Consider the following 27555-nt stretch of genomic DNA (forward strand, 5'->3'; position numbering starts at 1 on the left):
AGTAAGTGTAAAGCTAAGTATCAGATCTTTTAATCTGAGGTGAATACTTAATTGCCTGTGCTAAGCAGAAGCACAGCTACCCATTTAATAATTAAGAGTAATAAGTGATGACATGGTAAATTGCTTTCGGGTAGCAAAGTCACCTTTGTGAAAATGCATTGTCAACATCAGCAAAAAACAAGTTCTACCCCTATTTAACACTGTCAGACAGAACTCTAAGTCAGATGTGGGATCAGAATTTTACACCGACATTTAAAATTCTTAAAATTTTCTTCTTGCTATATATCGCAAAGGTATTGGTGCACACTGCTATGTAACTGGTTCTGCGCTTGAGGGACACGCTCAATTTGACGTCAAGTACGATGAGCTAAAGAACAGAACTGTTCGAAAAGTTGAATCACAGAAAACATTTTCTAAGCAGATGCGTCCCTTAAGTGTCTCCTTCACTCAACTAACACCTTCCTGTGGAGAGCTGATTATATTTATGGGTTCCAGTGGACGTTCTCCTGGTACAATTATACACAGTGTATATAAGTACAGGTTTCACTTTATGGTCTTCATCTTCTTTCTGTTGTAGACATGTAATTTAAAAAAAAATTAGTCAAAACCCAGGCTTTTCTTTAATCAGAAAAATATACAGGTGCATCAAAAAGAACAGAGAAACAATGCATCTGATTTCAGACTTTTTATTATGAAATTCTTTTAAAATTGGTAATATGAAAAGCATTAATCATTTCCCCCTCTAAAAATCTGAAAAACTAGTAGATAAGTAGTATCTTACAGAAGTTAGCTCATTTTAAAAATTCATGGCTGCTCCTTTTAACAGACAAATTAATGAAGAAGAGTATTGCCATAAATTAAAAATTATGTCCACATTACATTTGCAGCTCGTCTTCTGAGGCAAAAAGACTTTTTATCTAAGGTGTAATTGCTTTTTCATTACATCACTTATGGCTGATCACTCCAAAACTTAGTGCCGTCAGATAGCATAGAATATTTCCACTGAAAAGTACATCCCATTCCATACAAAAATAATCCAGCAAGAGGGATGTTTTTTCTTACATTTCTTACATTAAAAGACATATATAGATATATACATCTGCCATATAATCATATATATGAATTTAGAGAAGTGTACATGTCACAGCGGGGTCTAATATACAACTGTTAACTCATATTATTAAATCATAGAAATTCTATAGCCTTGAAATTCTACCTTCCGTATAGAAAGATTTTAATATACTTCTTCATTGTAGTGCTTGTAAATTCCACTTAACGATTTAGACTTATTAATGAGATTTGATAAATTACAGAGAAGCAGTTAAGTTTGAAAAGTTCTAAGATGCAAAGGAAGAATGACAGTAGAAGTTCAAATTATGACAGCAATTTTAGAGTTAGCTTCTTTTTCTTCCTTTTTTTTTTTTTTTCTTTACACTATTTCTTTGCACACTGTATCAAGGGCAGAAAATATTCAGAAAAATATTCATCCCCAAATTCTCACAAAGTAAATCACAAGTAAAACTGTTTGTCTCAAATGAAAAATTAATCTAGCACAGAAGTTGTTTATTACTTGGTTCACAGGTACTGTGCAAATTCAATTGCATGTTTCAGACATTTGTCCTTCTAAATGAGGAAAATAAATATATTTAATATCTAGGACTCACCAGATGGGATACAGATGAAATGAGACAATTTTGCAGTAAAGCTTGTTGATTTTGCCTTTGCATTCAAAAGCATGACTTACATTTTTCCTAATGCAGACTAAAATGGAGCAAGCATGTGAATGACTGGGAAGAGGAAAAACCGCAGTTGTAAATTTATGTTATATATTGTTTTATTTCCACATATTTTATCTGTTTATGTTTACAGTTTTCTCACTTTACCATTCAAATTGATATCATAAGACTACTTAAACTGCTCCTAAGAAATAATGAGAGCTCTTCATCATCTAAAGTAACAACAGAACCTAAATCAAATGCCACCTCATCTCAAGATCCATCTCGAGAAAACCCATGATAGAAAACTCTTTCAGATTTCCCTCATGTAAAAATTTTTGTATCTTTTCCTCAGGTAATTAATTTACAAGACATCATTATGTCTGAGTAGAGCAACAGGGAGTGATTACAGCTCGCAGTGTCCCCAAGGCTCCTGTCACCTACTGCTGTGACCTCTTGTTCCCTTCTCCTGGCTGACAGAAGCAGCCAACAGCAGCAGCTACCAATGAGCTTTACAAGTATTTGCCTCCCAGAGAGTTAAACAGCTTTTAATGCAGCATTATTCTGTCAGCTATCAAATAAAAATTCCATATACAATTCAGTGCACGGCACTGATTTAATCCTGATCACCAGGACACACATGAGAGTTACATCTGTGTGTCTATGGGAAGAGCTGACTGCCAGAATCTGAGACATGCACTCAAAAGCATCTTCCCTGCTAAAGAAATACGCCTTGGGAACAGCAGACAAAACTAGAGACAGCTCCAGCGTTACATCTTTGCTGCCAGGATAAGGCCTTTTGGGTTTTTTTTTCCTGGCATAAACACTTTTGCATTTCTAAAATGAGAACTGGCAAAGCTTTCAAGTACTGCAGTCTTGTTACAGATGAATATTTTAACACTTTGAGCTAACATATTTTGAGTTTTCAGGAAAATAATGTGATTTTCCAAGTTTCCTGGATAAATTTACAACTGCGAATGGATTTTTCTTTAGCAGGGTGACAATCTGACAAAATTAGAAGCTACACATCACCCACCAACCTGCCCATGGTTTTGCTCCTCCAGTCAGTGTAATAACATTTTTTCCTGAAAGAACAGCAAAAATCAGCTGAAAATAATCAAGTAGGAGACAGTTGAAAAGGACATAAAAATCATAAAAGAACATTGGACATTTTAAAGAGTGCATTTTCATAGGTAGAAAGGTGAAAAACACTTAAAAAAGGAAACTGAAATAGAATAAGTCATTAATATACTGTGATTCCACATCTTTTCAAGTTCAAAATTTGTTCCTGAGTCAAAACTAAATTTTAGATCTGTAGCTAATAGTAATAACAATAGTAGTTAATCATTCAGTAATTCATTCATAAGACACACATCAGACAGAGTTCAGAGTGTCATTCTAGTATTCATTTAATGTGATTTTTATTAGCTTTTATTTCATAAAACACATCTTAGAAGAATCACCAGGGTTTCCAGATATTAAATGCTTGATGTGCTCTATGCATTAAATACCATAAACACTTAGCACCATTAGATGTATCTTCATTCTCAGATGTGCTATATACCATCACCTTCCCCTGACATTTTGCATCCAACTGAAGAACAATACATGGCTCTAAAAATCTAAGAGTATGAACTGCAACAAACAACTTTTATGTTAACGGTTCTTTTCTCTCCACCCTTCACTGGTCACAGAAATTTGGAGAAGCACGACCACAAATTCCCAGTAGAGTCTTCCAAGAACAGTTATTTTGAAACTGTATGGAGACATATCTGCTGCAATGCAATATTTTATACATCTAGTTCCATTTTTTCCAGGTTTTTTTCCTGTCCTCTTCCTATCATTTCATGTCGCATTTCAACTATTTCATTCTGTCACACACACAAATGGTACTTTCGCTCTGGATACTTCTCCATCACTTCTTAGTTTAGAACCATATGTTGTTAGCAAGATCTTCAATTGCTCATCCAGGTAGAATTTGACATTGAGTAAAGTAAATTATTTACATTAACATAACAATATATAAAAAGGAGAGGGAAGGAAATGTTGCCTAGAAAATACACGCCCACTGGAACACTATGTATCTACCAATGTGGAGGCTGTTGGCAGCCTGACACTTGGTACTGCCAGGCAAAATTGTTAATGAAGCAGTTAAGAATTATTAGAGGATTTTCAGACATTACATTTTTTAACAAAACCCTTCCTTCATTCCCCTTAATGGCCCTTAGCATTTCTTTCGCACAGATGGAGTCCAGCTAAGCTACAGATACATCTAAATTATTATTGTGTGTGAAAAATAAATATATGGCTCAAGAGATACTTGTAGACAGATGTGTCTGAGCTTCAAAAATACATAACGGAGCTTCATTTCTACTGACAGACCATATACTTAACAAAAATATCTCTAAATTGTTAAAAAAGTATAATTCAGTTACGATCTAACCTTGGTGCCAACATGAATCCTGTTTGAAGCCATATACAAGACAAAAGTGATTACCACAGAGTCTTTTGAAGTGCTAGAAAAATTCCCTTTTGTAACTGAAACTCTGAGATTCCAGCTATACTACATATATGATGTATACTCTATATCTGCCAACACCTTTAGGTATAATGCCATGCTAAAACAGTTCTGGGATGCTGGGTGGTCCTTTGGGTCAGAAGAAGGCATTTTTACTTTTCAGGAACAGAGAGAAACACTTCCTAAACTGTGTAATAATTCTATTGATTTTGTTTATATTCCTTAAAAAATACGACTTTTATTCTTCATTTATTATTCATATACAGTAGTGACATACAGTATATTTTAGTGACTGTAACTGAAGGCCCAAATTTTGTGCAAGAGAACAAAGGTGTACTGCATTAAACAACTGCCGGAAGGGTTAGCTCTGTTCTTCAATTATGTATTAAAAATGGACAGTCAGAAGCCACTGATAAAATGGATAGAGCCTAAAAGAAAGAATCTGTTGTTAGAATCATAGAATATCTCAAGTTGAAAGGCACCCATAAGGATCCTTGAGTCCAACTCCCTGCTCCTCACAGAACAACCTAAAACCACCTCAGCATGACTAAAACTTCTTGGGAGGGAAGGACTGAAGTTCCTTCTAATTATAGGAGAATTGTATGATTTGAGCTTCTTCTGTCTATTGAATGAGGGAAATAGTTACCTCAGGAAAACAATTTATGCTATATATGGGCTTTTTTCTTACCAAATAAATGTATTTAATTCTACAGCAAAACTGCCAGGAAGGTAAAGCAGCAAAATTTAGCATTTTACCTAATTTTGGTGGACTGAACTGAGTGGGATAAAAAGAAAGTAAAGCGGCAGCCCAGAAACAAAGAAACACATACTAGACAGACACTTTTGGGGAGGGGGAGGGAGAAAAAAAAAAAGGGACAGAAAACCCACCACAAGAAAATATCTACATGTTAGTTAATAATATAATAAACAAACAGGTCTTTAAAGGCCTTTGAAGGCAAAAGTCAGCCGTTTTTGTTTTTCCAAAAAGCACTATTGATCTGTGAAGTTATCAAAATGATGAAGCATTCAAACCATTGCTAAATCTTAATCCGGCAGCTTCAAGTATCAAAACCAAGTAAGAACTATATTTGAATTGGAATTTAGATTGTGTGTGTGTACACACATATGCAAACACTTCTATGTTTAAAACGTTGACAAGAATTATTCAAACTAGAGAAGCTCAATTGGCACTGCAATAATATTCTCAAACGTATGGAAGATTGTTACTCAGTATAAAGCTGGGTATTTGAAATGAGTTTTGAGGAAAGGATGCTTCGTGATGACTGTTTCTGGCTTAGGACCAATGCAGGAGAGCCACACTGCGATAGCCAAAATCAGCAGGGACATGAAAGATTGAGCACTTGGCAATTCAAGTGAGAAAGGAGCGCTGGAAGGGTATTTTCCGTGAGTCACAAAGCTCTGGCGTCTGGTTACCACTTTAATTCCTCATGAGGTTTTACCACACACTACATGCTCTTCTCTCTCAGGAAAAACACTATTAAGCAATTTGAAAAGGCACATTTTCTCCTTTAAAACCCTCTGTATTATTGCAGGAGATATTAACTTGTCCTACAAATAAATAACAAATATTTATTGCAAAAACATATGACAGAACTTATTCAGCAGATAGACAAGGAAATCAGTTCAGTTCATTATTCTGCCAAAGGAAAGCTAGATGACCAAGAAGTAAAGGTATCTCATTTTATTCAAAGCATGCCAATATGTGTTATATTGAAGACACAGAAGACACCAGCTATTTCTGTCACTTCGCTTGCCTTTGGGTAAGACTTCAAAAATACCATAAAATCACAGAGAATACTTGATCTCAAATGGAAGATACCTGAAACTCAGACAAGGGCATCCAAACAATGTGTGAACTACTCAGAGTATTTTCTAAAGACATTTGCTCGATTTGACTTGGAAGGTATGCTTGAAACAAGTACCACAGGCAAATTTGAAAAGAACAGTGCCTATTATTTGTCTCTCCTCATATCATCTCCTTAAATTAAATGTAAGTGTCCCAGGCCACAGTGCAGCAAAGACTGCATTTTAGCCTTAATCAAGTAATGAACTTGTAACATTAAGCAGCTAAATGACAAGCTTCTTAAAACAGTTTCCACAATACCTGAAAGGCATTCTGATGTTCATTCTTTCAGCGTATTTGCACAATGTCTCCCACGGACAGTGAATTTTAACAAACATGATATCGCTGTTTGTAACTGCTGGCTGTAAAGAGCGATAACAAACAAATACACATTAATAATTCTAACTCCTTTAACACTCACCTTTGTAAAAGCATTCTCCAGTGTCAAATTCTGCTTTTAGATCTGAAGTGGCTATGCAAGGCTGAAAACACTCAGTGCTCTCAGATAGACAAAGGAAAATTAATGTATTTTCTTTTCTCTCAAATGCTGTGATATGAGTAAATTATTAACTGTCAAAAGGAATCTGTAGGACAAATCTTTGCTCATAAATACAACCAAAATAAAGAAAGGTTTTATGCAGCATTTTTTGACATGGAATAAATGAATTAGTTTTAAACTCCCTCAAGATCATCTTAGACGAGCAACTTGAAGACCATTCTGTGTGTTTCCCATTTAAGAAGAGTGCTCAGCTGCTAGAGACATAGGAACAGCTGAGAGGAGGCTGCACGTCCCACTGCCCAAACAGTAACTCCAGGGAATGGTTAAGTAATTGCAATATCTCTGTATAAACTGAGATTTTTTTGTAAAAGTACAAGGAACACTATACAGAGACATTTTTTGTCAATAATTTATTTGTACGTGAAACTAAAATTTCAGCACTAAAGGTTTCTATATTGATCTGTTCTTATAAACACTTCAGTTCCACACCCTTCTCCCAGATGTATTTGCCTGAGTTTTTATAAGTAAATGTTTCAATGCAGTTAAGTTTGATTAAGCCCTCCCAAAACCTTGAGTAATGAAAGGTCTGGTAAGTAAAGGCAATTGAAAAATTTGTTAAAGCGTTAATAAATTTAAAATGTTCACAATTCTACCTACAGTTCCATAGAGTCATGCCACAGCTCAATAATATTACTTCTAGGATTTCATTTTTCTCAAAAGTTGTGCATTAAAAAATACTACTGGAAGACAATTTAAAACACTTGATCTTACAAAAGACATTTCTTTTTCTCTGAAGTGTCAATACTTCTGAGTTGACACCACCTGAGATTGGGATATTTACTGAAACAGAACAAAACCAGATAAATTTCCTACCAGACCGTAGCAAAAGCCTTAAAACCAAATTTTAATCCACTGTTAGATCTTTATGAATATTCAGTATGCTACATTATCAGCTAGAATTTACAAGTGCTTCAAAACAGTTAAGAGCACATTGCAATAACACAAAACATGTAAGACATTTCTATTGAGTTGAAGAGTATAAATCAGGATGAAAGACACAAAAAATATACGAAATTACTTCAGGGTAGACTAAATATATGCCTGTTTTTTAATTAATGAAACAGCAAAAATCCAAGGCTGTTTTCCTGGCTTTGTGTTACTTCATTTTTACATTAATACTGCTGTTACTAGAGTTATGGACTAACTTGACACTGACAATCTTAACCCCTGGAAAAACAGAGAGAATTCATTATCATGCATGCTGCTAGAAGACATAGAGGTTTTATATTAGAGCAACAACATGCGTTACTGAAGCTTCTGTTGTGCTGGCATAAGGAGCTGACAGTTTTCCCTCTATACTGCAGGTATATGCTAAGGGTACGTGTGTGTATACGTACAAGCATGCACCCCCAAAACATGTTAAACACACACTATCAAACAACTGTTACTATTAATTGAATAGAATTAAACAAATGGAGGAAACGACCTGATTGGAAAGGCTTGTGAATTTGTCAGGTTTCTTTAATAAATGCAGTAAAGTACAACAGTATTCTAAAAGTTATTTTATGCTACATAAGCTACAAGACTCACCTCCCGTTCTAACATCAACCCTTCTGCTCTCAAATTCTTCTCAAATGTGCTTCTTTTTTCTACCTGTGGACTTGATTTTTTGTAGACCAAGATGTAGTCAATGCGCTTTTTGCCGTCTTTGAAGAAGAGTCCTGATGATGCCATGGCATCAGTCTGGAGAAGATAAAATTTAAAAAATACATTAAATATGGCATCCAGGAAGATGAAGAACCTTATTGCAAGCTGATTGTAACACAGCACTTTCTAAAACAAGGAAATGTCCACATATCTGCAGGATAAACCTTTAAAGAAGTCAGAAGAACAGGCAGTTCATGTGCATCAGTTAATCGCAATTTCAAATTAGAACAAAACAAAATAGCGCTGCAAAGCCCATATTCTAGCTATTTGTTTCAGCTGTGCAAAAACCTTAGAATTATTGTGTGGTATATATCAATATGAACTTTTGTTAATCCTTACTTTCCAACAGGAATTAAAAAAAACTACAGGCAAGTAAACTAAACCAAGTTTCCCAGCTTTGCACCTGGGCAAAATTTACAGAAAAAACATCTTTTTTCCAAACCAGAAATAAATCTAAAAGATTAAAGAAAGAAGTGCTATTCTAGCGGAAACGCTTTTTCAATGACATGTTAGCAATGTTTAAATCTTGTGTAGTTCCTTCCCACCATGTAAACACGAGGGATTCTCTGACCTCAATATGGAAAACCCTGCTCCACATGCTGCCGCTGAAAGCTATTTTTGCATTCTCTGTTTTGTATGATTCAGAATAGACTGTGACTATATCAACTGGTGTCAGACTACGAAGACTTTGAAATCTGAAAAGGTAAACTGAGAAACTATCATCATCTTCTGGAGAATGCAGCACTTGTTTTAGCACAAACTGTCCAGAACAAGTATGTTAGGTTTGAAGTATGATAAATTATACATATGGGACCATTTTTATAAAGTCTTATATTTCTATTTCTCTCAAGATATTCAGATAAATTGTATCTGAAGACCAAAGTAAGGTAGTCAAGATTGTTAACCAAGATTATTAGTGTGCTGAATACACAGTAGGGTCTGTCACCCTTTCTAAGAATTCTGAATGGGAACAGTAGTAAAAACATGAACTTTTATGCTTTTTTAAAGTGTTGTAGATGGAATGATTTAGATAAAAGACGCAAAGGTTTGAAGGTGAGGTAGTAGATGAATGATTCAAAAGGGCAAGTTTGAATAATCATGTTTTTGAATACCTAAAATCTTTGGTGTTCAAGACGCAAGCAATGAACTTATTCTTCAACAATGAAGAATTCCAGCACAAGAATTTCATAAAAACAGATGAGAGCTGGCTTTTGTGGTCCATGAACCAGGCAAAAATCACATCAAAAAGCCTGGCCAAAATTCCTCCCAAATGGAGATCTGGAACTTCTCTTATACAATTTCTGGTCATGCAATCTCTGTACAAACATTATGCAAATTAAATCTATTTTTTGTAACATACTTCTACCTTTCTTTAGATATTTTCTAGCCTTTCTTTCCTCATTTCTAAAACATCTGTCTTTTCAGTCTTAGAGAAACACATTTTCTTTCTCAGATAACAACAGTATGTAAATATGCCCTCAGATTCATCTGCACCAAACACAATTATTTGGGGGCATTGTTCAATAAATAATGAGCTGAGATGACAGTAGAGAGAAATTTTCCATCTGCTCATCTCGGACCAGGTTTAGAGGAGCACAGGCGCAGGTTGAGATGCACGATGCTAAAGCCACTTACCACAATTGTGCAGTGAACCCAACGTATACTCTATCGATTTCAGGACTGATTCGCTCTAATGCTACTTGCACTTTGGTGATTTCACTTCAGTGTAACTCTCAAACAATGTGTACCTATATTAGCAGGAATACCTGTGCCAATAAAATAATTTATCTGGTGACTTAGGCATTTTTTTCAGTTGATCTGAAGGAGCTCTATATTGTCAAAGCAGAATATGGAGCAGTAATTTCAGTTAAACGTATGAGTCAAGCTATATTGGCCACTATCTACACCTAGAACAGTGCACCAGTCTGTTAGTACAATGGGCAGCCAGGCAAAAGCACATTTATTATTTATCTTCTCTTTTGGACCAATAAATCTCTGATTCATTCTTCCACCTGCCTCTCAACACAGTGAAGGAGAAAAGCATCAGATGAAATATTTTCTGCAAAGCCCTTTTTCTCCTTTATTATTTTAACATTTTCTGTTTCACCTGAAAAATGTGTATGAAAAGGACTGATCAATGTTTGTTTTTCTGCCTAATCCTCTTCATCCTCTCTACCCTATTAGTTTTCCAGATTTTCTAAACCAGTATCCACCTGTTCAGCTTTCCTACATTTACACATATGCAAATGTATTTACATTTGTATTTGACAAATTCCTTTTAGAGTATATCTGTACAGCTCAGCTAGCAAACTCAACATTTTAATTTCACCTTATTCCTACCAACTCTTTAAATACAAGAACTTTAAACCTTATTTATTTGTGTACTCAGGTTGTGAAGCGCTTTCACACTCAACAGTAAATGTGCTCGTAATGCAGAATAGTAATACACTGGTTTACATCAGAGTAAAATATTTCCTAAGGATTTGCCACTACAGATCTTTTGAAGTTCCTTGGTTTTCTTTATTATTTGCCATCATTTTAGGTTGATTCATAGCTTGTGATTATTATAACCAATAACATGACACACTGCTTTGAAGACAGAAACAGTGTAAAATTCAAAATACTGACATTATCATTCCACTGAAGTTTACCGTTTACATAACACAAAACTATTTGATCAATGTAACATAGAAAAAGAAGCTTTTGCTCAAGAAATAAAAGTGAAACAAAAGTATAATGCAATTACTTACTGATGTTATAATAAAAAGAGTTAACATTTATATTCGGATCTGGTATAAGAATTTTCCTGAATTTAGTCAACATGGAGGGATTTTTCAAGAAACTATTTCTCAGATTCTAATTAATAAACAATGCCCTCTTTATAAAGTGGGAACAGCTGTTTTACGCATTCTCTCCCCAATTAATTTAAATAGAACAATTTGCAGAAATTATAACTATTTCAACTCTACTGATTTCAGTCTACTGTTCTGCTCTGTGGGTTAAACATTTGCCAACTTCTCACCACATACAGAATCACAGAATGTCAGGGATTGGAAGGGACCTCGAAAGCTCATCCAGTCCAATCCCGGAGCAGAAACACCCAGATGAGGTTACACAGGAAGGTGTCCAGGTGGGTTTTGAATGTCTCCAGAGAAGGAGACTTCACAACCTCCCTGGGCAGCCTGTTCCAGTGTCTGTCACCCTCACTGAGAAGCAGTTTCTTCTCAAATTTAAGTGGAACCTTTTCTGTTCCAGTTTGAACCCATTACCCCTTGTCCTACTGTTGGTTGTCACAGAGAAGAGCCTGACTCCATCCCTGTGACACTCACCCTTTATATATCTGTAAACATGAATGAGGTCACCCCTCAGTCTCCTCTTCTCCAAGCTAAAGAGCCCCAGCTCCCTCAGCCTTTCCTCACACGGGAGATGCTCCACTCCCTTCATCATCTTCGTTGCCCTACGCTGGACTCTCTCCAGCAGTTCCCTGTCCTGCTGGAACTGAGGGGCCCAGAACTGGACACAATATTCCAGGTGTGGTCTCACCAGGGCAGAATAGCGGGGAAAGAGAACCTCTCTCGACCTACTGACCACCCCCCTTCTAATACACCCCAGGATGCCATTTGCCTTCCTGGCCACAAGGGCGCAGTGCTGGCTCATGGTCATCCTGCTGTCCACCAGGACCCCCAGGTCCCTTTCCCCTATGCTGCTCTCTAATAGGTCATTTCCCCAACTTATCCTGGAACCTGGGGTTGTTCCTACCCTGATGCAAGACTCTACACTTCCCCTTGTTATATTTCATTAAATTTTTCCCTGCCCAACTCTCCAGCCTCCCATGGGATTTCCCCCAGCAATTGCCTGAAAAGGCCAAAGTTTGCCTTGCTGAAATCCAGGGTTGCAATTCTGCTTGCTATCCTGCTCCTGCCACATGAGATCCTGTACTCCACCATCTCATGATCGCTGCAACCAAGGCAGCCCCTCAATCATTACCACTTCAAACAGACCCTCCTTGTTAGTGAGGATGAGGTCCAGCAGTGCACCTCTTCTACTCGGCTCCTCCACCCTTTGCATCAGAAAGTTATCATCAACGTAGAAATAAATATTCTAGAAGAGCAAGTTGGAACCATTCCCTAAACAGTAAGCAAATTTTAGGTTCACGTAAGAGTAAATGGTATGGTAGACTTAAGGTTTGCTGTATTTTATTAATAGCAAAAAGACAGGCAAACTTTGCAACTTACTGAAAATTAGTGAACGATACATTGTAACAAAATATACCAGTATATCTTTTTTTCCCCCACTTTATACCAGTGACAATTTTAAGTTAATGAATAATATGTACTACCTAGGTAAATTCAGAAGTTAACTAGAACAAAATGTAGATAGATACAACATATCTGTTGTAACCATTCATTTCACCTTCACTCAACCATCGACAAGACTCAACAAGGGTAACATAACAGCAAGTGTTTAAAGGCTGACAAAATCTCCATAGGAATTTTCATTTTTATAATTTTTAAATGATTATTTATTTGCTTGTGGATGTGTGATTTACAGACCAAACTGTTCTCAGACATAGATGTGACTGTGGGGTATTAAAGCGCAGAGAGGGCACCTCACGGAGCTGTAGATACTCCCTCTCATTTACAATTCCCTTAAGTTTTATATTTATATGAACATATTGAGAACAACAATTCTCAGCCATAATCAACAACAAGAGCATTCACTTACCTAAGTGCTGACTGATACAGTACACAAGAATCAAGCCCCCACAGAATGATATACTTATTTTGCCACTAGAGTATACAGGATGAAGTTCAACTTTCCTCCATGTGGGTGGTGTAATTTGGATTTAGATTTGTAAAATTATGTAAAGGAAATATAACAACAGACTAGTAGCTGGGATCCAAAAGACAGATGTGCACAGCTGGGCCTCGAGATTCTTCTTTGACAATCTGGACTCCAAATTTACTAAATTTCTCTTCCCCAAAATCTTTTTATCTCAAGGTGTTGATGTTTAGAACAAAATTATTTTCCTCTCAACGACAGCTTGTGAATTCTGACAGCTAAATGTGCTAGAGAAAAATAATTGTGATTAAATCTTAGCAATAATGAAACAACATATTAAAGAGAAACTTACTCAAATGTCTTAGTTTTTTTTTTTCCCCATGGAAACTGTAAGAGAAGGGGAAGATCCACCAGTGTGAAGTGATGCTACTACTGGAAATGGACGCACCGAGTCCCAGAATCACTTCTCCATAGTTGCACCACGTCACCAGTAGCAATTTTAGAGACAAACAAGTAGGGAAAAGTTGTAAAACCAGAAAACATTTGAGGAAGAATGACAGACAAGTAAACAAACTTTGAAATGTATTTGTTTCCTCATGGAAACAACAACATGTTCACTGATCTACTGCTGCCACATCAAACTTCTATAAACACCACCACAAAGTTTATTGGCATGGAGCCTTATGGCCCAAACATAAGTGTATAGAACATACCACAATATATAAAATCACTTTGCACACTTGCAAGAAAAATCAGGTTGAAATGGAGGAGTAAGAGAAGGAGAATGAAGCTTAAAATGCAAAACACACTGGTTATCAGAGATGGAGCAAGGAAAAGCAGTTTTCTGTATCTCTTCATGTTTTGGCTTTTAAGAGATGTTTTAGAGATAATAACAGATCAGTTCAGGGCTATTAAATCACATACAAGGCAGAAGTAGCCATGGAAACAATTTGAAGAACTAGGGCAGGAGTTCTGACAGAGGTAAAGTCTGATGTGTGAAATTCTTGGGCATGATAACTACCTAAAATTGAAAAATCCACATTGAGAGCTTTCCTGTTCTAACTCTGAGTAAAATGGTTATTTCTCATAAAATAAATGTTTCTTCCAGTATAATTTATTATTGCTCTTAGAACTTCATAAGATGTTGTTAAGTAGAGTAACGAGAAAACACCTCATTTGTTTTGATTACTAATTCTCCCTCACACTGTTATCATGAACTTTGCGTTAACATCTTCAGTGACATTCACACTGATGGATGCCACTGTGTCAGTGGTTAGTGTCCCCACTCAGAGCTTATGACTCAACTCTTACCCTTAAATGTTTTCTGGAAATGAATAAATTTCTGATGCTAACTGCAATGGGCAGTTCCATGAAGAAAAGTGAGATTCCTAATTAATGCTTGCTTTGTTTCAGGATGTTTAAAAAAAAAATCAAACCTGCAAATAACCATGAGCATAATAACCTAGGAAAGAAAATCTGGGGCATATTTGCATATGTAAAGATATCCAAATTATCTTGGGCATCAAAGACAACACAGCCTACTTAACATGACAGGCTGCCGTAATTACTCATGGTAATGTATTTCTGTGATTACTACGCTGTACTGTGCAGAACCGAGCTTTTTTCTGAACAGAAAGTCTTCCAGAAATATTTCACCTTCCTAATAAAACTACAGTTTAGCTTTGTAGGAGTAAACTGAAGAATTAGTAATTATTTTACTTTCTTCACAGAGAACCTTTTCCTTCCCTTTTCACTCTATTCAGACTTACAGAGTAAGCATGAAAAATACATTTGTATGTAATATGAAAAATACATTTTGCTTCAGGAAAGGAGTAGGTTTAAGTGATCTTATGCAAAATATTGAAAGAAGTCTGTTCAGTGCTACTGTATGTGGAAGCAGCAATGGAGGATGTTTGGAGACAGAAGGCTTCCCATTTTAAATACTTAACCATTCCTATTCGTTCTTTAAGTCTAATAGGGAGTCCTTAACAAGAAGCATACTGACATGACCACTGAAAATTATTCCTTACGTGTTTATATTTTGAAACTTTCATCTTTATGATAAAATTACTTACGACTTTCCCTGCATTTCCTGAAATAATATCAGTTGGTTTTCTTTTTAAACAAAACCACACAGCAGATGAGAGCCATGCACTAGAAGCATAAACATGAAGTTAACTTTTGTTGCACTTTCACATGTCATTCTATTCTGGGAAAATTATTTTATCTGTTATCATTCCTTTTAAATGCTATTTACTTTTGCATTATTAGACTGCATTTGTGATCTACTCCTTATCTATCAGGATCCCCTTGCTATTCTCTTTTCCAGCACACTGTTGTCAGTTGACAGCATCTTGTTCTTATTTATACACTGAAACGTTTTCATTGCCAAACCTGCTCTTTCAGCACGCATGCTTGACTTCCACTGAACACAGGAGCAGGATTATGAGTGAAATAATGTGAGTGAAACTAGTGATAAATTGAAAGGATTAGAACACACAGCACAAATCTGTGCAACTCTGAAAGCCATGGACTTAATAGGAAAAAATGAAAACAGAAAATAATTTCTGCAAAAGTGTGGAAAATATTAAGATTGAAGAACAGATTTATTCTGCAGATGTTACGTTTAATTAATTCCATTTTTCAAAATCACCATTAAATTCTCTAAACTCAATATTTGTTTTGCAGGGGAGAAAGGAACAGATCTGTCAAAAATCACAAATAATCCAATAAAATGTCCTGACAACGTATTTTAGATTTCCACAGGTAGATTTATCCTTTAATAATCTACACTGAACATACTGAGTTTTGCTCAAATTATTATGAATTTTCAGCAGTATGTCCAGCTCATTAGACACAATTCTCCATATGTTTGGGCCAATTGCTTATTTAAGATGTTAATTAAAATTCCTTAGAAGTTATGTACCACTTCTGGAGAAACCATTTCAGATCCTGTCCAACACAAAACTAGTCTGGACAAGCAGTATTATACTGGATATCAGTGGATACCAGAAAAAAGCAGTAAAAGAGGCTACTGTATAGGCAGCATTTCTTTATAGTTCCTGGACTCGTAGTGATAATACAAGACATTTGTGCTAAAAACCCTTTCTTTAGCTTGCCAGATAGAAAACTACACTATCTTAGATTAAAAATTCATCTGATTAAAAATTCATCAGATCAAAGATAGTAACAGTAATGTAGTGAATGAAAGGAAAGGGAAGCGTAATTTCTCAAACATTCCTATCTGGCCACTATAGACATGATAATAATTGGTACAGAAAATAATTTGCTGCTACTGACTTCACTGCTTCTGTGGACAAATGTTGCCTTCTATTCAAGTGATAAAATCTGTTTAGCCTGCTTTCCTTTCTCAGTGAAACTACAACACTTCAAATATCAATTTTCCAGTTGGGGACCTTCTCATTTCCTACATTTCCCTTGCAACAGCAGATACTACTCATTCCATACTTTGCTCATACTTGTTGGCATCATTCCCCTGCATGTGATCACTTGGCAGAATCACATACACAAAATTGTACTTTCTACATAATCTCAACAGCAGTGAGTGATGAAAAGATGGCAGAGATGGATAACGAAGACAGCTTTCTAATGGGTCTGAGTGACTCAACAATTTTCCAATTTGAAATCTGCAGATTCTGAAATGATACCAATCTACACTAAAGGAGATTTGAGTTATTAATCTTAAATCAAGGAAACAAGAAACGTAGATGACTGTCAAGATGAGTATTGGCATCCAGATGCTGTATCAAAACTATCTGATTTTTCTAAGGCTTTGAAACTGCAGCAAAATAAATCAGGTTTATGGCATCAGGTGATCTGAAATACTAAACAATTCCTGAAAAAAAGTGTTGGCTTCCATCATATCAGCAGACAAGTTTGTTACTGCTGCAGTATGCAAATAGCTGATCGAGACAGATAATAGTATCAAGCATTAACTGCAAATAACTTTTTTAGCAATTTTTCTCTGAGTCTCTCAGGTATATTATAAAACAACACTTCCAAGACATGCCTAAATCAGAATCATTAACAAGCAGAGAAGAAGAATAAGCTTTTATCCTTGTGCACTTTGCCAATGTGATGTTTTCACATTTTCATTCTCTGGTCAGACTGAGATTTTTTGATCACAACAGATCAGATATTTTCCAGATACATGACAGTACTTACCAGCTGTAAAGCTGTAGAGTAGCCTCCTGTGCTTTCAACAGTCTCAAAAAGAATTAGAAGCCTCCTTTTGCTAGTTTTATACCCATTTTGGGAAGAAATTTCCCTTAGACATCTTCCACAAACTGCCACAAAGACTTGTACATTAATCCAAAGGGAAAATAGTGGTAACCTTCTTTTCTAACATAAGACTAATCTAAATCCCCTCTGTCTTTCTCCTGCGGAAGCAGGCAAGCAGTAAACAGGAGGAGAATCCTGCTTGGTTGCCTCATTTGCAAAAAAAGTAAAGGCAGAAGGAAGTTTCCAAAGTAATTGCTGTGATAAAAGGCGCTGTCAAGGCTGAAAGCCAGATGTGGCTTCAGAAGACTGTTTTTAAACTCTGAAGCACTTTGTTCAGTAGGTCAGGACATGCAAAGATTGAGACATAAAAGTGTATTTTTTAAAAAAACTTAATACAAATACAAGGCTCCTCTTTAAACTTTGGAAGAAAGTGAGCTTACTGGCTGCCTATAAACTTTATATCAGTCCTGAATGAAAGGTTTGGGGAAAACACAGCTAACGATCATTTCATATTTTACATGAAGATGCAAAAAATAAGTTGCTTTAGCAAAACAAAATGCCTGTTACTAGTTAGACATTATCTGGTACTAGATTCTTTTGGTAGCAGCCTTACCTGCTATTAAAAATATTTAGTTCCCTACAACATAGTCTAAATTCTGTATATTCTCCATTATTTTTTCTGCCTTTTAGGTCACATTTAATGTGAAAGGCTTTGTCTAGCTAATGAATAAAACCAAACAAGAACATCCATTATTATTTCTTTCTTAATTCAGCTTGTCTTGCAGAAACAGACCAAAAAATCCATGAACACAAGTTCTCATTGCAACCATTTAGATGAAATTATAACACTTCTCTGTCATTCCCAAAGTTTAATTTTCATGTCAGAGATTTCCCACCTGTAAATATAATTGCCTGTAAATCTATCTAAAAGTTATTAGATAGCTATTATTACAGGAGGGTTTTTTTAAAAGCATCCCATTAAATGAAGCCTCAGAGACCACATCAACCTGCTACCAGTGTTCCAGAATCCTCTAGTGGTGATGATCTGTGTAACTAGGAGAACAAGCTTTACAATAGTTACGTGATTTCTGTGAAACATGCATTCAATGCTAAAATCACAAAGTTGTTATTATAGAACCTTCAAGCAATTTAAGCATTTCTAGATTTGTAGCATGGAATTATTCATGTTTTTACATACCAAAATTCAGAGAATTGTATTCTGCAGAATACACTACTTCTAGTTCCTGAAGAAGAACATAACTCAGAATTTTTGAGGTTAGGTCATTTGTCACAAATTAAGAAGTGATTATGCTAATAAAAGGAGAACTAAGGGTCTCCCAATCCAGAGTGAGAACAACAACAACAAAAAAAACCAACATATTTTGAAATAAAAATCAGACATAATTCTTTGGTATTATAGTGGATGAACTGCTGTAGAAAATGCATTACGATGAATACTGTTATTAAGTAATTACTAAGCAAGACAACATATCAGTTTTATCTGGTGAGATGGCTTTTCCAGTGCTCTGGTTGAGGTTCCTGAAAATACTCCTACACTCTCCTACACATAAGTGAATTTTATTTTTCATTCAATGTGTATGGCTAACATTTGGATTTTGCTTAGAAGGAGAATCCTACACTTTAGATCACTCTCAACTGATTATTTGCTACATGAAATTAGCTCTTCTAAACTCTCCTGATTTCCTGAGGCCTCCCAGCTGACACGAATTCCACTCCATACTGGGAATCCTATGTCCTAAATCCTGTACAATACACATTTTTTGAAAGAAGGTTACTGCTTCTTAGATGAGTGGATACGAATCACTAGGATCCTTGATTCTATATAATTTTGGTCACTTTTGGTACAGAGAATTCTATTCCTTGATTCTGTAGGTCAAACTGAAATATGGGAGACACCTAAATTTCTTACCATGAGCCACCTATTTATTAAGTTGCACCTTATCTAATCCATTAAAAATATACTTTAAAAATAAGCACATTCTGAAAAGTGATACAATTTAATTAAGTTTTGTGTCCATTACCTTTAAAGATGATTTAGTCCGAGTTTCTGTTTTCTGTCTGATAAGCTTGTTTTGAATAAGCAATGACTGATCCGTACGAGCATCGTAATTTCCATGTTCTGAATCATCTGTGTATGTGTCTTTGTCCTTTCCTATGTCTGAAGGAAAAACAGAAGAAAACAATGGACTCATTTTAGGTTGTAGTGGGGAGAAACGGCCACTATTGTTACAACCATGGTTAAACACTCCTTTTAAGCATCCACTTTTCAGTAACTTACCCTCTATCATTTCCTTCAGAAGTTTTTTACTTGAAATGTTGTCATGCTTGTCTTAAAATAGAAGTGATTTCTATTTTTATTAGGAAGCCTATAGAAACTTTTTTCTATTACCATTCAAATCAAAAAAGGCCACAACATTCTTCACAATAATTAAAAAACAACCCAACAAACCCCCCACAAAGCAATATACATCAAATATTCAAATGCTTTTGTGTTTGTCTCACAATTGTCAAGACTCAAAATGTCATTAAATAGGCAGGTGAATCCTGGAGAGCAGAGTAACCTCTCATGTTTTGAATTTAAACAAGAGATTGAGATGCCCGATCCCCTACACACATGCTGCTCATCTCTGGTATAGTGTTTGAAAATTCGCCTATTAAGGTGTTGCAGTGAGCACTTTAGAACAGATTTTAAGAGGTGTACCTGATGGTGGTAGAAGATACTTATCAACACGAAAAAAGTGGTTTTTTTTTTCCACTGGATTGTTTTTAATTGCTCGACATAAGTATCCCAAGACAGCAACAGGTGACTGAGGACCTTCCTTGACACTTCCTAAGATCCACACTCACAGATTAAATTTCCTCCTGTACCGTCACTATGGGCAAGTTAGAAGAACTTAAGTCTCCGAGTCACTCTACATCCTCTATCAGAAGGGAGACTTTTTTCCAGACATTTGATTTCCTTACATGTTCTCCACCAAATATAATGATAATACTTGGAATATTTACCCAGCAGGAGTAAAATGAGGGGTAATGCCTGTTCAACATTGGACCATGTAACTTTTTATGAAGCCTGGAATATTGTTAGTCTTGAAAGAAATTTTTAAAGATGAAGAAGATGGAATAATTATTCCCACACAATTATTATCTTGGACAAATTGGAAATAGAAACATATTCAGATAAAAAAGTTACCCACAAATCCTGAGCCAAGTTCTCATCTCAGCTTTCCCATCAACATGGGAAAAGTCAGGGGAACTGGGAAACAGCATTTAGCCCAGTAATTCTAAACCCTAAATAGAAGCCAAGAAACAAGTCATGGTTGCTGTGGGAACCACAATCTTGAATTTCCTGAATTTCATATTCATAAAAGCTCATCTGAAACAACAAAGTATTTTTCATTAAGTTGTTTGGTTAAATTCTCCACAGTTAGCATTACAGAGAAAAAAAAAATACCACAATTATGTCATGTAGCCTAGACATTTCTGAAATGGAGTATTAAACTGAAACATTTACCAAGAGCTGTTTTTTCTGCAATTTAGTTGCTTACATAATGATTACACAAAATGAGCCCTCGATAATCTCTGATGCTGATATTACATCAGTAAATCTATGAAAGGATTTCTTAATGTATGAAATAGCCCTTTTTAATTGTCAGAGCATCAAACGCAGAGATTTTTTTTTATTGTTTTAACCTTTTACAGGCTACTCTGTGTAATGTAGTGAATGTAGTAATAAGACTGTGAAGAAGGTTTCAAGTAGTAGGCATACAACGTGGGAACCAGGATACTTAAGCAACTTTATAGATTTGACTCATGTCCAGATGTGATGAGCTCTTAACTTTTTGGTAAAGTCTTTACTAAAGTCTTATAATAGAAGCCAGTAAAATCAAAAGAAGAGACAGGCCTATGAAACCTAAACTTTTCTATCTAGATAGGCCATTCAAGCTGAAAGAAAGATTCTACTTACATTAAAAAGTCTATTTTTATGAGGGAAGTTTTAGAGGATTAGACATGACTACACCTAATACTCAAAAAAACCCTTTGCAAAAGTGCATCATATTTTAAGTGAACAATTTAAAGTTAGAAAATGAGTTTTCCCTTAGTGCTCAACACAATTTTACCTGCTAAACACTTTTATGTTTTCAGGGACATAACTTTTAAATTGTAGCATGTATCTTCTGTTAAAAAAATACCTTCCATTTAGAGATACCTGCTATCTTGTCTGAAATGTAATCAAAAGGTTTTACTAACAAAAAACACCATAAAGAAATTTCCAATTAAAAAGGTAAATTTCTTATATAAAATTCAACTATACTTGCACTTATACCTTTCAGCAGTTGACAACTTCTATGCACCTAAAGCACTGCCCCACAAAGAAACGGTATCAGTACAGTAAAAAGGGAAGGAATGAAAATTAAAACATAGCATTTAAATATTGCACTTGAAAAAGCATTTGTTACATCTGTCTGAAAAAAAGTCAGACTAAGAGACAGAGCATATAATCTGTATTTTAAAAGTATATTCAAAAGTATGCATTTTTCTTAATATTCATATAGGCTTAGACATTATGTCAACAGAACACCTGAATTATGCTTTGTCGATACTTTGTGTAGACTAGTAGTTCCATTCACCTCTTCTACAGCATAAATTAAAACAAAATCTTGAATATAAATAATTATACTCAGATGAAAAGTTCAATGAATTGAACCATGTTTTTATACCAGAACAGGTTAGAAAGAACAACTACAATGTGTGTGTCTGGGGAGGTTCCTTTTGTTTCACAGGTTGAACTTTTTGTAAATTTCTTTTGTTTAGTTTTAAATTTTTTGAAGAATAGAAAATTAAATACATTGGTTTTAGAAAAAGATCTTGAGAGCAGATTACAGAAACAAAACTTTGCCACTAGTAACAGTGACATTATTTTTGTACTTCTATGAGTGACCAGGTGCTTTTTCTGTAATAAGGCATTCACCACTTTTACTAAAAGAGAAAGTCTCTCTTCTGTAGTTTTCCCACCCACCAAGTCAAAATGACATTTCCCTACAGATAAACTTATAAGACCCAAATTAACTTGAGCTTGTTCCTAGTGTCACCAATGCATTCTACAATACAATACAAACACAGCAACTAAAGCCATTAAGCCTTTCTTCAATAATGATGCTCTTTAAAGTTCCATGACATTTTTATATAATATTTTATATAATGTTTGTCTATAAAGGAATACTATCTTCTGCCATCCTTTCCTCTGTCATCTCTATTATTTGGTTTTGCATTTTAACTGCCATTTAGGATTGCCACAAGCCAAACCAAGATAGCATCCCTGAATGTTGTGGCTGGAGTTGTACTGCCCAAGGATGTTCTTAATGTAACATATCCCAAACGCAATGGGATGGACTAACACTCTATTTGACTTGCATTATAAGTATCCATTGTTATATTAAAACACAGAGTCTTTATTTGGCTGCAGCTCCACAAAACATCACGAGAAAAGCTTGGCTGCCTCGGGCTCTTTCCCTCTGCACTGTGGGAAAGCTGCTGTTTACTTCATTTTTTATTTCCCATCATGCTTTCCCTGGCCTACAACAACTCCTTTGGTTCTTGTCAAGAACAAATGCCAGCTCTCCTTGTGCCTGCAGTTCTTGGATGGGGTCTAATGCCAACCACCACAACCAGCCTGTTTGACTTTGGGAGAGGGAGCATGTCGGCAAGAAGGCATAGGAGGAAAAAAGCCCCAAATCCAGTTCATATTGCTCCAGAAGTTCATGCTTTGACATCAATTAACAGAAAGATGCATCCTTAATAGAGCTCAGACCACTGCCCGCCTCCCCAAGTGTAAGTTCTCTTCTACACTGTTAATAAATTCCACCCCACCTGGGCTTTGCTGAGCACATCTAAAAGACATGAGTGTCCCATTTGTATACCCAAGTGAACTTCCAAGTGCTTGCAACTTTATTAAACTTCTTTCTTTTTAAGTTTTTCCTCTTTTAAGAGCCAAAAAAATGTTGATCTGATTCTCGGCTGTGCAGGTCTAACCACTAAAATACTACTCTACAATGGCCCATGATCAAGGTTTATATGTTGAAATATATGAGCTGAGCAGACGTGATGTATTTAGCTTTCAGTTAATCTAGACTGAAGGTATTAATTCAGTAAGGCACTAGAGTGAATTGTAATTTCCAGAAGAGTCTAAAAATCCTTTAGTCATTGTAAAAATATGGCAAAGCTGGCAAAGACTGTAATAATTGTTTATGGAACTTTTTTTCATTTCTACTATACTGCAGGATTAAATAAAATAAAAGAAAACAAAACCCACACACCATAAAGATTCCTGGTGAAAAGCAGCTCTCCTACATTAATGTTAAAGTAAACAGCAGATTTAGATTTATCTGAAAAACTTTGAAACTGCACATAATCTTAAGAGATATAAAGAGGGAAGAAAAAAAGAATTATAAAGGGAAAAAAAGCACAATTGGTGTAAAAAACAATAATGTCTCCTGCAGCGGGAGAAGTGGAAATGTGAGGATGTGGCTGGTGTGTTCATGTCCATGGCCTCAGAGTGACAAGGACATCTGCCTTCATTCTTGAATCTCCTTCTTTTTGTTTGGTTTTGGTAGGATTAGGTTTGTTCCCAGAGTTGTTCAGGTAAAATAGCAATGGCTAATTCAAAAAGGATCTGCATGACCCTTTACTGACCTCTTTATATGAGTTTTCAGAGTAACTATCCAAAAGGAAGGGACAGATTTAAATATTAATCCTATAAAATCTTATATTTAAAAGAACTGAGTAAACAAATCTACAAAGTAACTATAATGTATTTTTAAGCAATTAGTAGAGCCAATAACTATATCTTGCTGATGTATTTCACTTATTCAATTGCGTTAATTAAAACTTGTGTGGTAGTTGAGGGCTTTTTGAATTGTTGTCACATAAAAAGTTTTATTTAAAAAATCATTAAAGTTAGGCATACAATTTGCAAGTCCCAAGTGACCTGTTACAGAAGGGAAATTAATATGTTATTATGACTTCAAGTTAGGAAAAGGAAGTTTTCTGTATTAAACAGTATAGTTTTGCCTAACCCTGCAAAAATAAGACAGAGAAAAAAGGCTGAACTTTAAATAAAGATGAGGATATTAAAACAGGATAGGGTGGCAACTTTTAATTCTAGAGGCAGAAATCAAATAATATTTCAATGAAGTCAATGGGAAATGTATTATTCAATTCAATAAGTCAAGGTCTTCTCTTTAGTTAGGCAGGTACTTAAATTTAATTAGATATATATCTAGAATTGTTAGCATACCTGAACATATAAGTAATATGTACTATCAGCTCAGATGCACACTCAAGTATAAAAAAAAAAAATCAAACATTAATCAAGTGGATAACAGATCTCTTCATCCCAGTAGCTGCTTTGTTTTGCTATCTTGTAATACAGAGCCATGATGAGTAACTTCAGTCTTCATACATCACAAAAGCCTATTTACGCTTCCTGACATTTAGTTTGTTGTGCTTGATGCATGACAGTAAGATTTGCCCAAAGGCACTTACAGGATAAAATGTTGGAGAGACTAATTTCTGGGAGTGTTTTATCAAACAAAGCAGAAGCATTAAGTTTAGAAATTGATTTCTAGGTCCACACTTTGCATCTTCATTTTTGCACCTTAGCTGCTTGGCTACTTTTCTTTCTATCATACTGTTCTGAAGGGCCAAGAGGGCATTTTAATTTTATGACAGACGATAAAAAGCACTTGTCCCAATTTCTCTGTAACACGCAATCCGCTAATATGTTTTTGATAACTTTAGCGTAGGATAGCAAATGTTTTTCAATTGAAATGTGGCATAGTTGTAGAATGAGAATTAATACAAAAATTTTTCCTAGATAGTTTCTGTTTCACAGACTTTGATAGGATGACTGTTGAATCAATCCTTCAAGCCTTTACACATTTAGGGATGGACCTTGTGAAGCTTTAGTAAGAATGAGATTATTGGTCAAGAAATTAATCCTGTTTTGTCCTTATTTTAATCCTTGAAACAACAAATAACCTGGAGAAGGTGTCACTAGACACCTGGATAAGTGGCATTGTGATGGTTTTAAGCCTTTTTATTTTATTCCGCTGTGTACCTGGAATACTATATTATACACAGCAGGTTTTTCGTCTACCTGTGCATGTGTATTTATATCTCAAAATCTACCATAATGGACAAGCGCAGGCTTTTCTTAATGTGCGACTTTTCCTGAGCTATCAGTGTTAACCATTACACAGAGTATTTCTCATTTTTAAACAGGGAGTCAGGCTGGTATTATTGCTGTTTGGAGCAGTTAAGATGATGTACAGAGTTGGTACAGGCACATTAAATGCCTAAAGCACTTCGGTATTTTGAACCTCAATATTAAGCTTTCCAAAGACTAATCCTTATTACGTTTCAGGGAGCACTATGTTCGTAAGGGATCACACAGCTTCTTCATCCACGCTGCCAGCTCTCCAGGCATGAACCAGCTCTAGTACAGGGCTGGACAATTCCCTCACACACCAGATACAGGAAAAACTGTCCTAATGCAGTTTTTCAGCCACCTCACAACACAGCCCTCACCTTTGCAGGCATTGCCTAAGGACCACAAGCTTCTCAAAAAACTATTTGAAAAGTCACAATGGAAACATCACATTTTTGGTGAAGCAGAAACTGAACCCAGTTTTCTTGAGTCATATCCTCCCTGATCTTTCAGTCCCTTCTTTTACCTTCACATGCATGTATTGCTCGGATTATCCTGTTCATTTCAGTTTATCATAATATCACTTAGTCAAAATTCGCTTACAAGCGCTTCTGTAATCAAGCATCAAAAAAACTTTTCTATCTTGCAGTTATTATGGTACCCTGTTGGATTGTAAATTTTGGTTCAGTTCATCATTTCTCAATTTACTACACTTCAGCATAGCACATAAATTAGGGAGTTTCTTATATATAAGCTTTGTAGTAATTGCATTCAGGATACATTCAGAACACAAGGTAACCATTATAGCAAATCTATGAATTACATCATTCATGATCAAGATCTTATCTGGGAAAGATTTCAAGTCATACTAAGGAAGATGACTTAGTATGTGTAAATGCCTCATAATTAACCTAATTCAGAAAAACCCAAAACCACCACATCACGCAGAACTGAAAAAATAATAAATTAATTAGCATTGTTTTATTTGCTAATGAGCATTGGTTTTATTTGCCAAATAACCTAATTAGATACTCATTAGATCTAAATCCTGAATGCCAATTACTATTGATTGTATTATCCATGACTCATTTTTTACAGTTTATACGTAATGAAATATTTCAGCCTAACAGCGGAGGGCAGACCCTCTGATGATTCTTTACCATTTCTAATGGTAGGACCTGCAGAAAGCAATTTATATGCTTATTTGTGTTAGAATGAGAAAACCGGGGTTTTAAGCTAACAAGCAGCCTATTGGATTCACAAGTATTTCTCCTAGCCTAACTGGACTTCTAATATGGCCTAACTTGTGAAAATCTTGATGCCTGAGCTATGTATGTGATAAACTGGATTTTTAAAGGCATTAATCTATAGCTTAAGAAGAAAACCCTTTTGTCAGTCTGGACCACAACGTTTGAAAGTGAGCACAAAAAAGGAAGTCAAAGCTGGTAACACTAGTGATAGTAACTTCAATACTAGAAAGGGACTCAACAAATGAAAAACAAGTTTTATTCAGATTTATTTTAAAACAGATGGCCAGCCAAATTTGTGATCATTCAAAGATAAGGTTCATTCCCATTATGCATATGGTGGCCTTTAAGAAAAAAAAAAGTGTCATTTTAGAAAACTACAAATTACTGCTTCTTTATACGTGCATGTGCACACAGACATACCCCACACCAGTGCAGCAGCTCCTGGATTAACTAACTCATTAATTAACCTTAGTGTGGCTGTAAGTCTATTTTTTTTCTAGAACTTTTAAAAAATCAAAACAAAGTTCTAGAGGAAAAGAAAGTTTTTATTAATGTGAGTTTCTGTGTGTAGCTACTACGTAGCTGTTAGGAACTAACTACTCCCCACTTATTTTTTCCAGCTCCAACTAAAGCCACAAGTTATTACTGGCAGCTGCAGTAAAGCCAGAAATTGAGTAATTGAAGTTAAAGATATGTCATTTAAATCCAGCTGGCACAATCAAAGTAATTACTGAGTATGTATTTCAGAAGA

At 35.5% G+C, this 27555-nt stretch overlaps 1 protein-coding gene across 2 annotated transcripts in view; it reads right to left on the reverse strand.

The window, feature by feature from the left end:
* The window catches only part of ANO3 (anoctamin 3), a gene marked incomplete at its 5' end in the record, with an annotated part of 178758 nt that overhangs the window by 46152 nt on the left and 105051 nt on the right, over positions 1-27555 (reverse strand). For both annotated transcript variants that reach the window (XM_082058713.1, XM_082058714.1), the window contains 4 exons: positions 2756-2800; positions 6359-6459; positions 8187-8339; positions 19370-19506. In XM_082058713.1, coding sequence (XP_081914839.1) covers positions 2756-2800; positions 6359-6459; positions 8187-8339; positions 19370-19506 — 436 coding nt within the window. The remainder of the gene's footprint in view (positions 1-2755; positions 2801-6358; positions 6460-8186; positions 8340-19369; positions 19507-27555) is intronic.

The sequence above is a fragment of the Streptopelia decaocto genome, assembly GCF_964273445.1.
Source record: "Streptopelia decaocto genome assembly, chromosome: 7".
Taxonomy (NCBI): Eukaryota; Metazoa; Chordata; class Aves; order Columbiformes; family Columbidae; genus Streptopelia; species Streptopelia decaocto.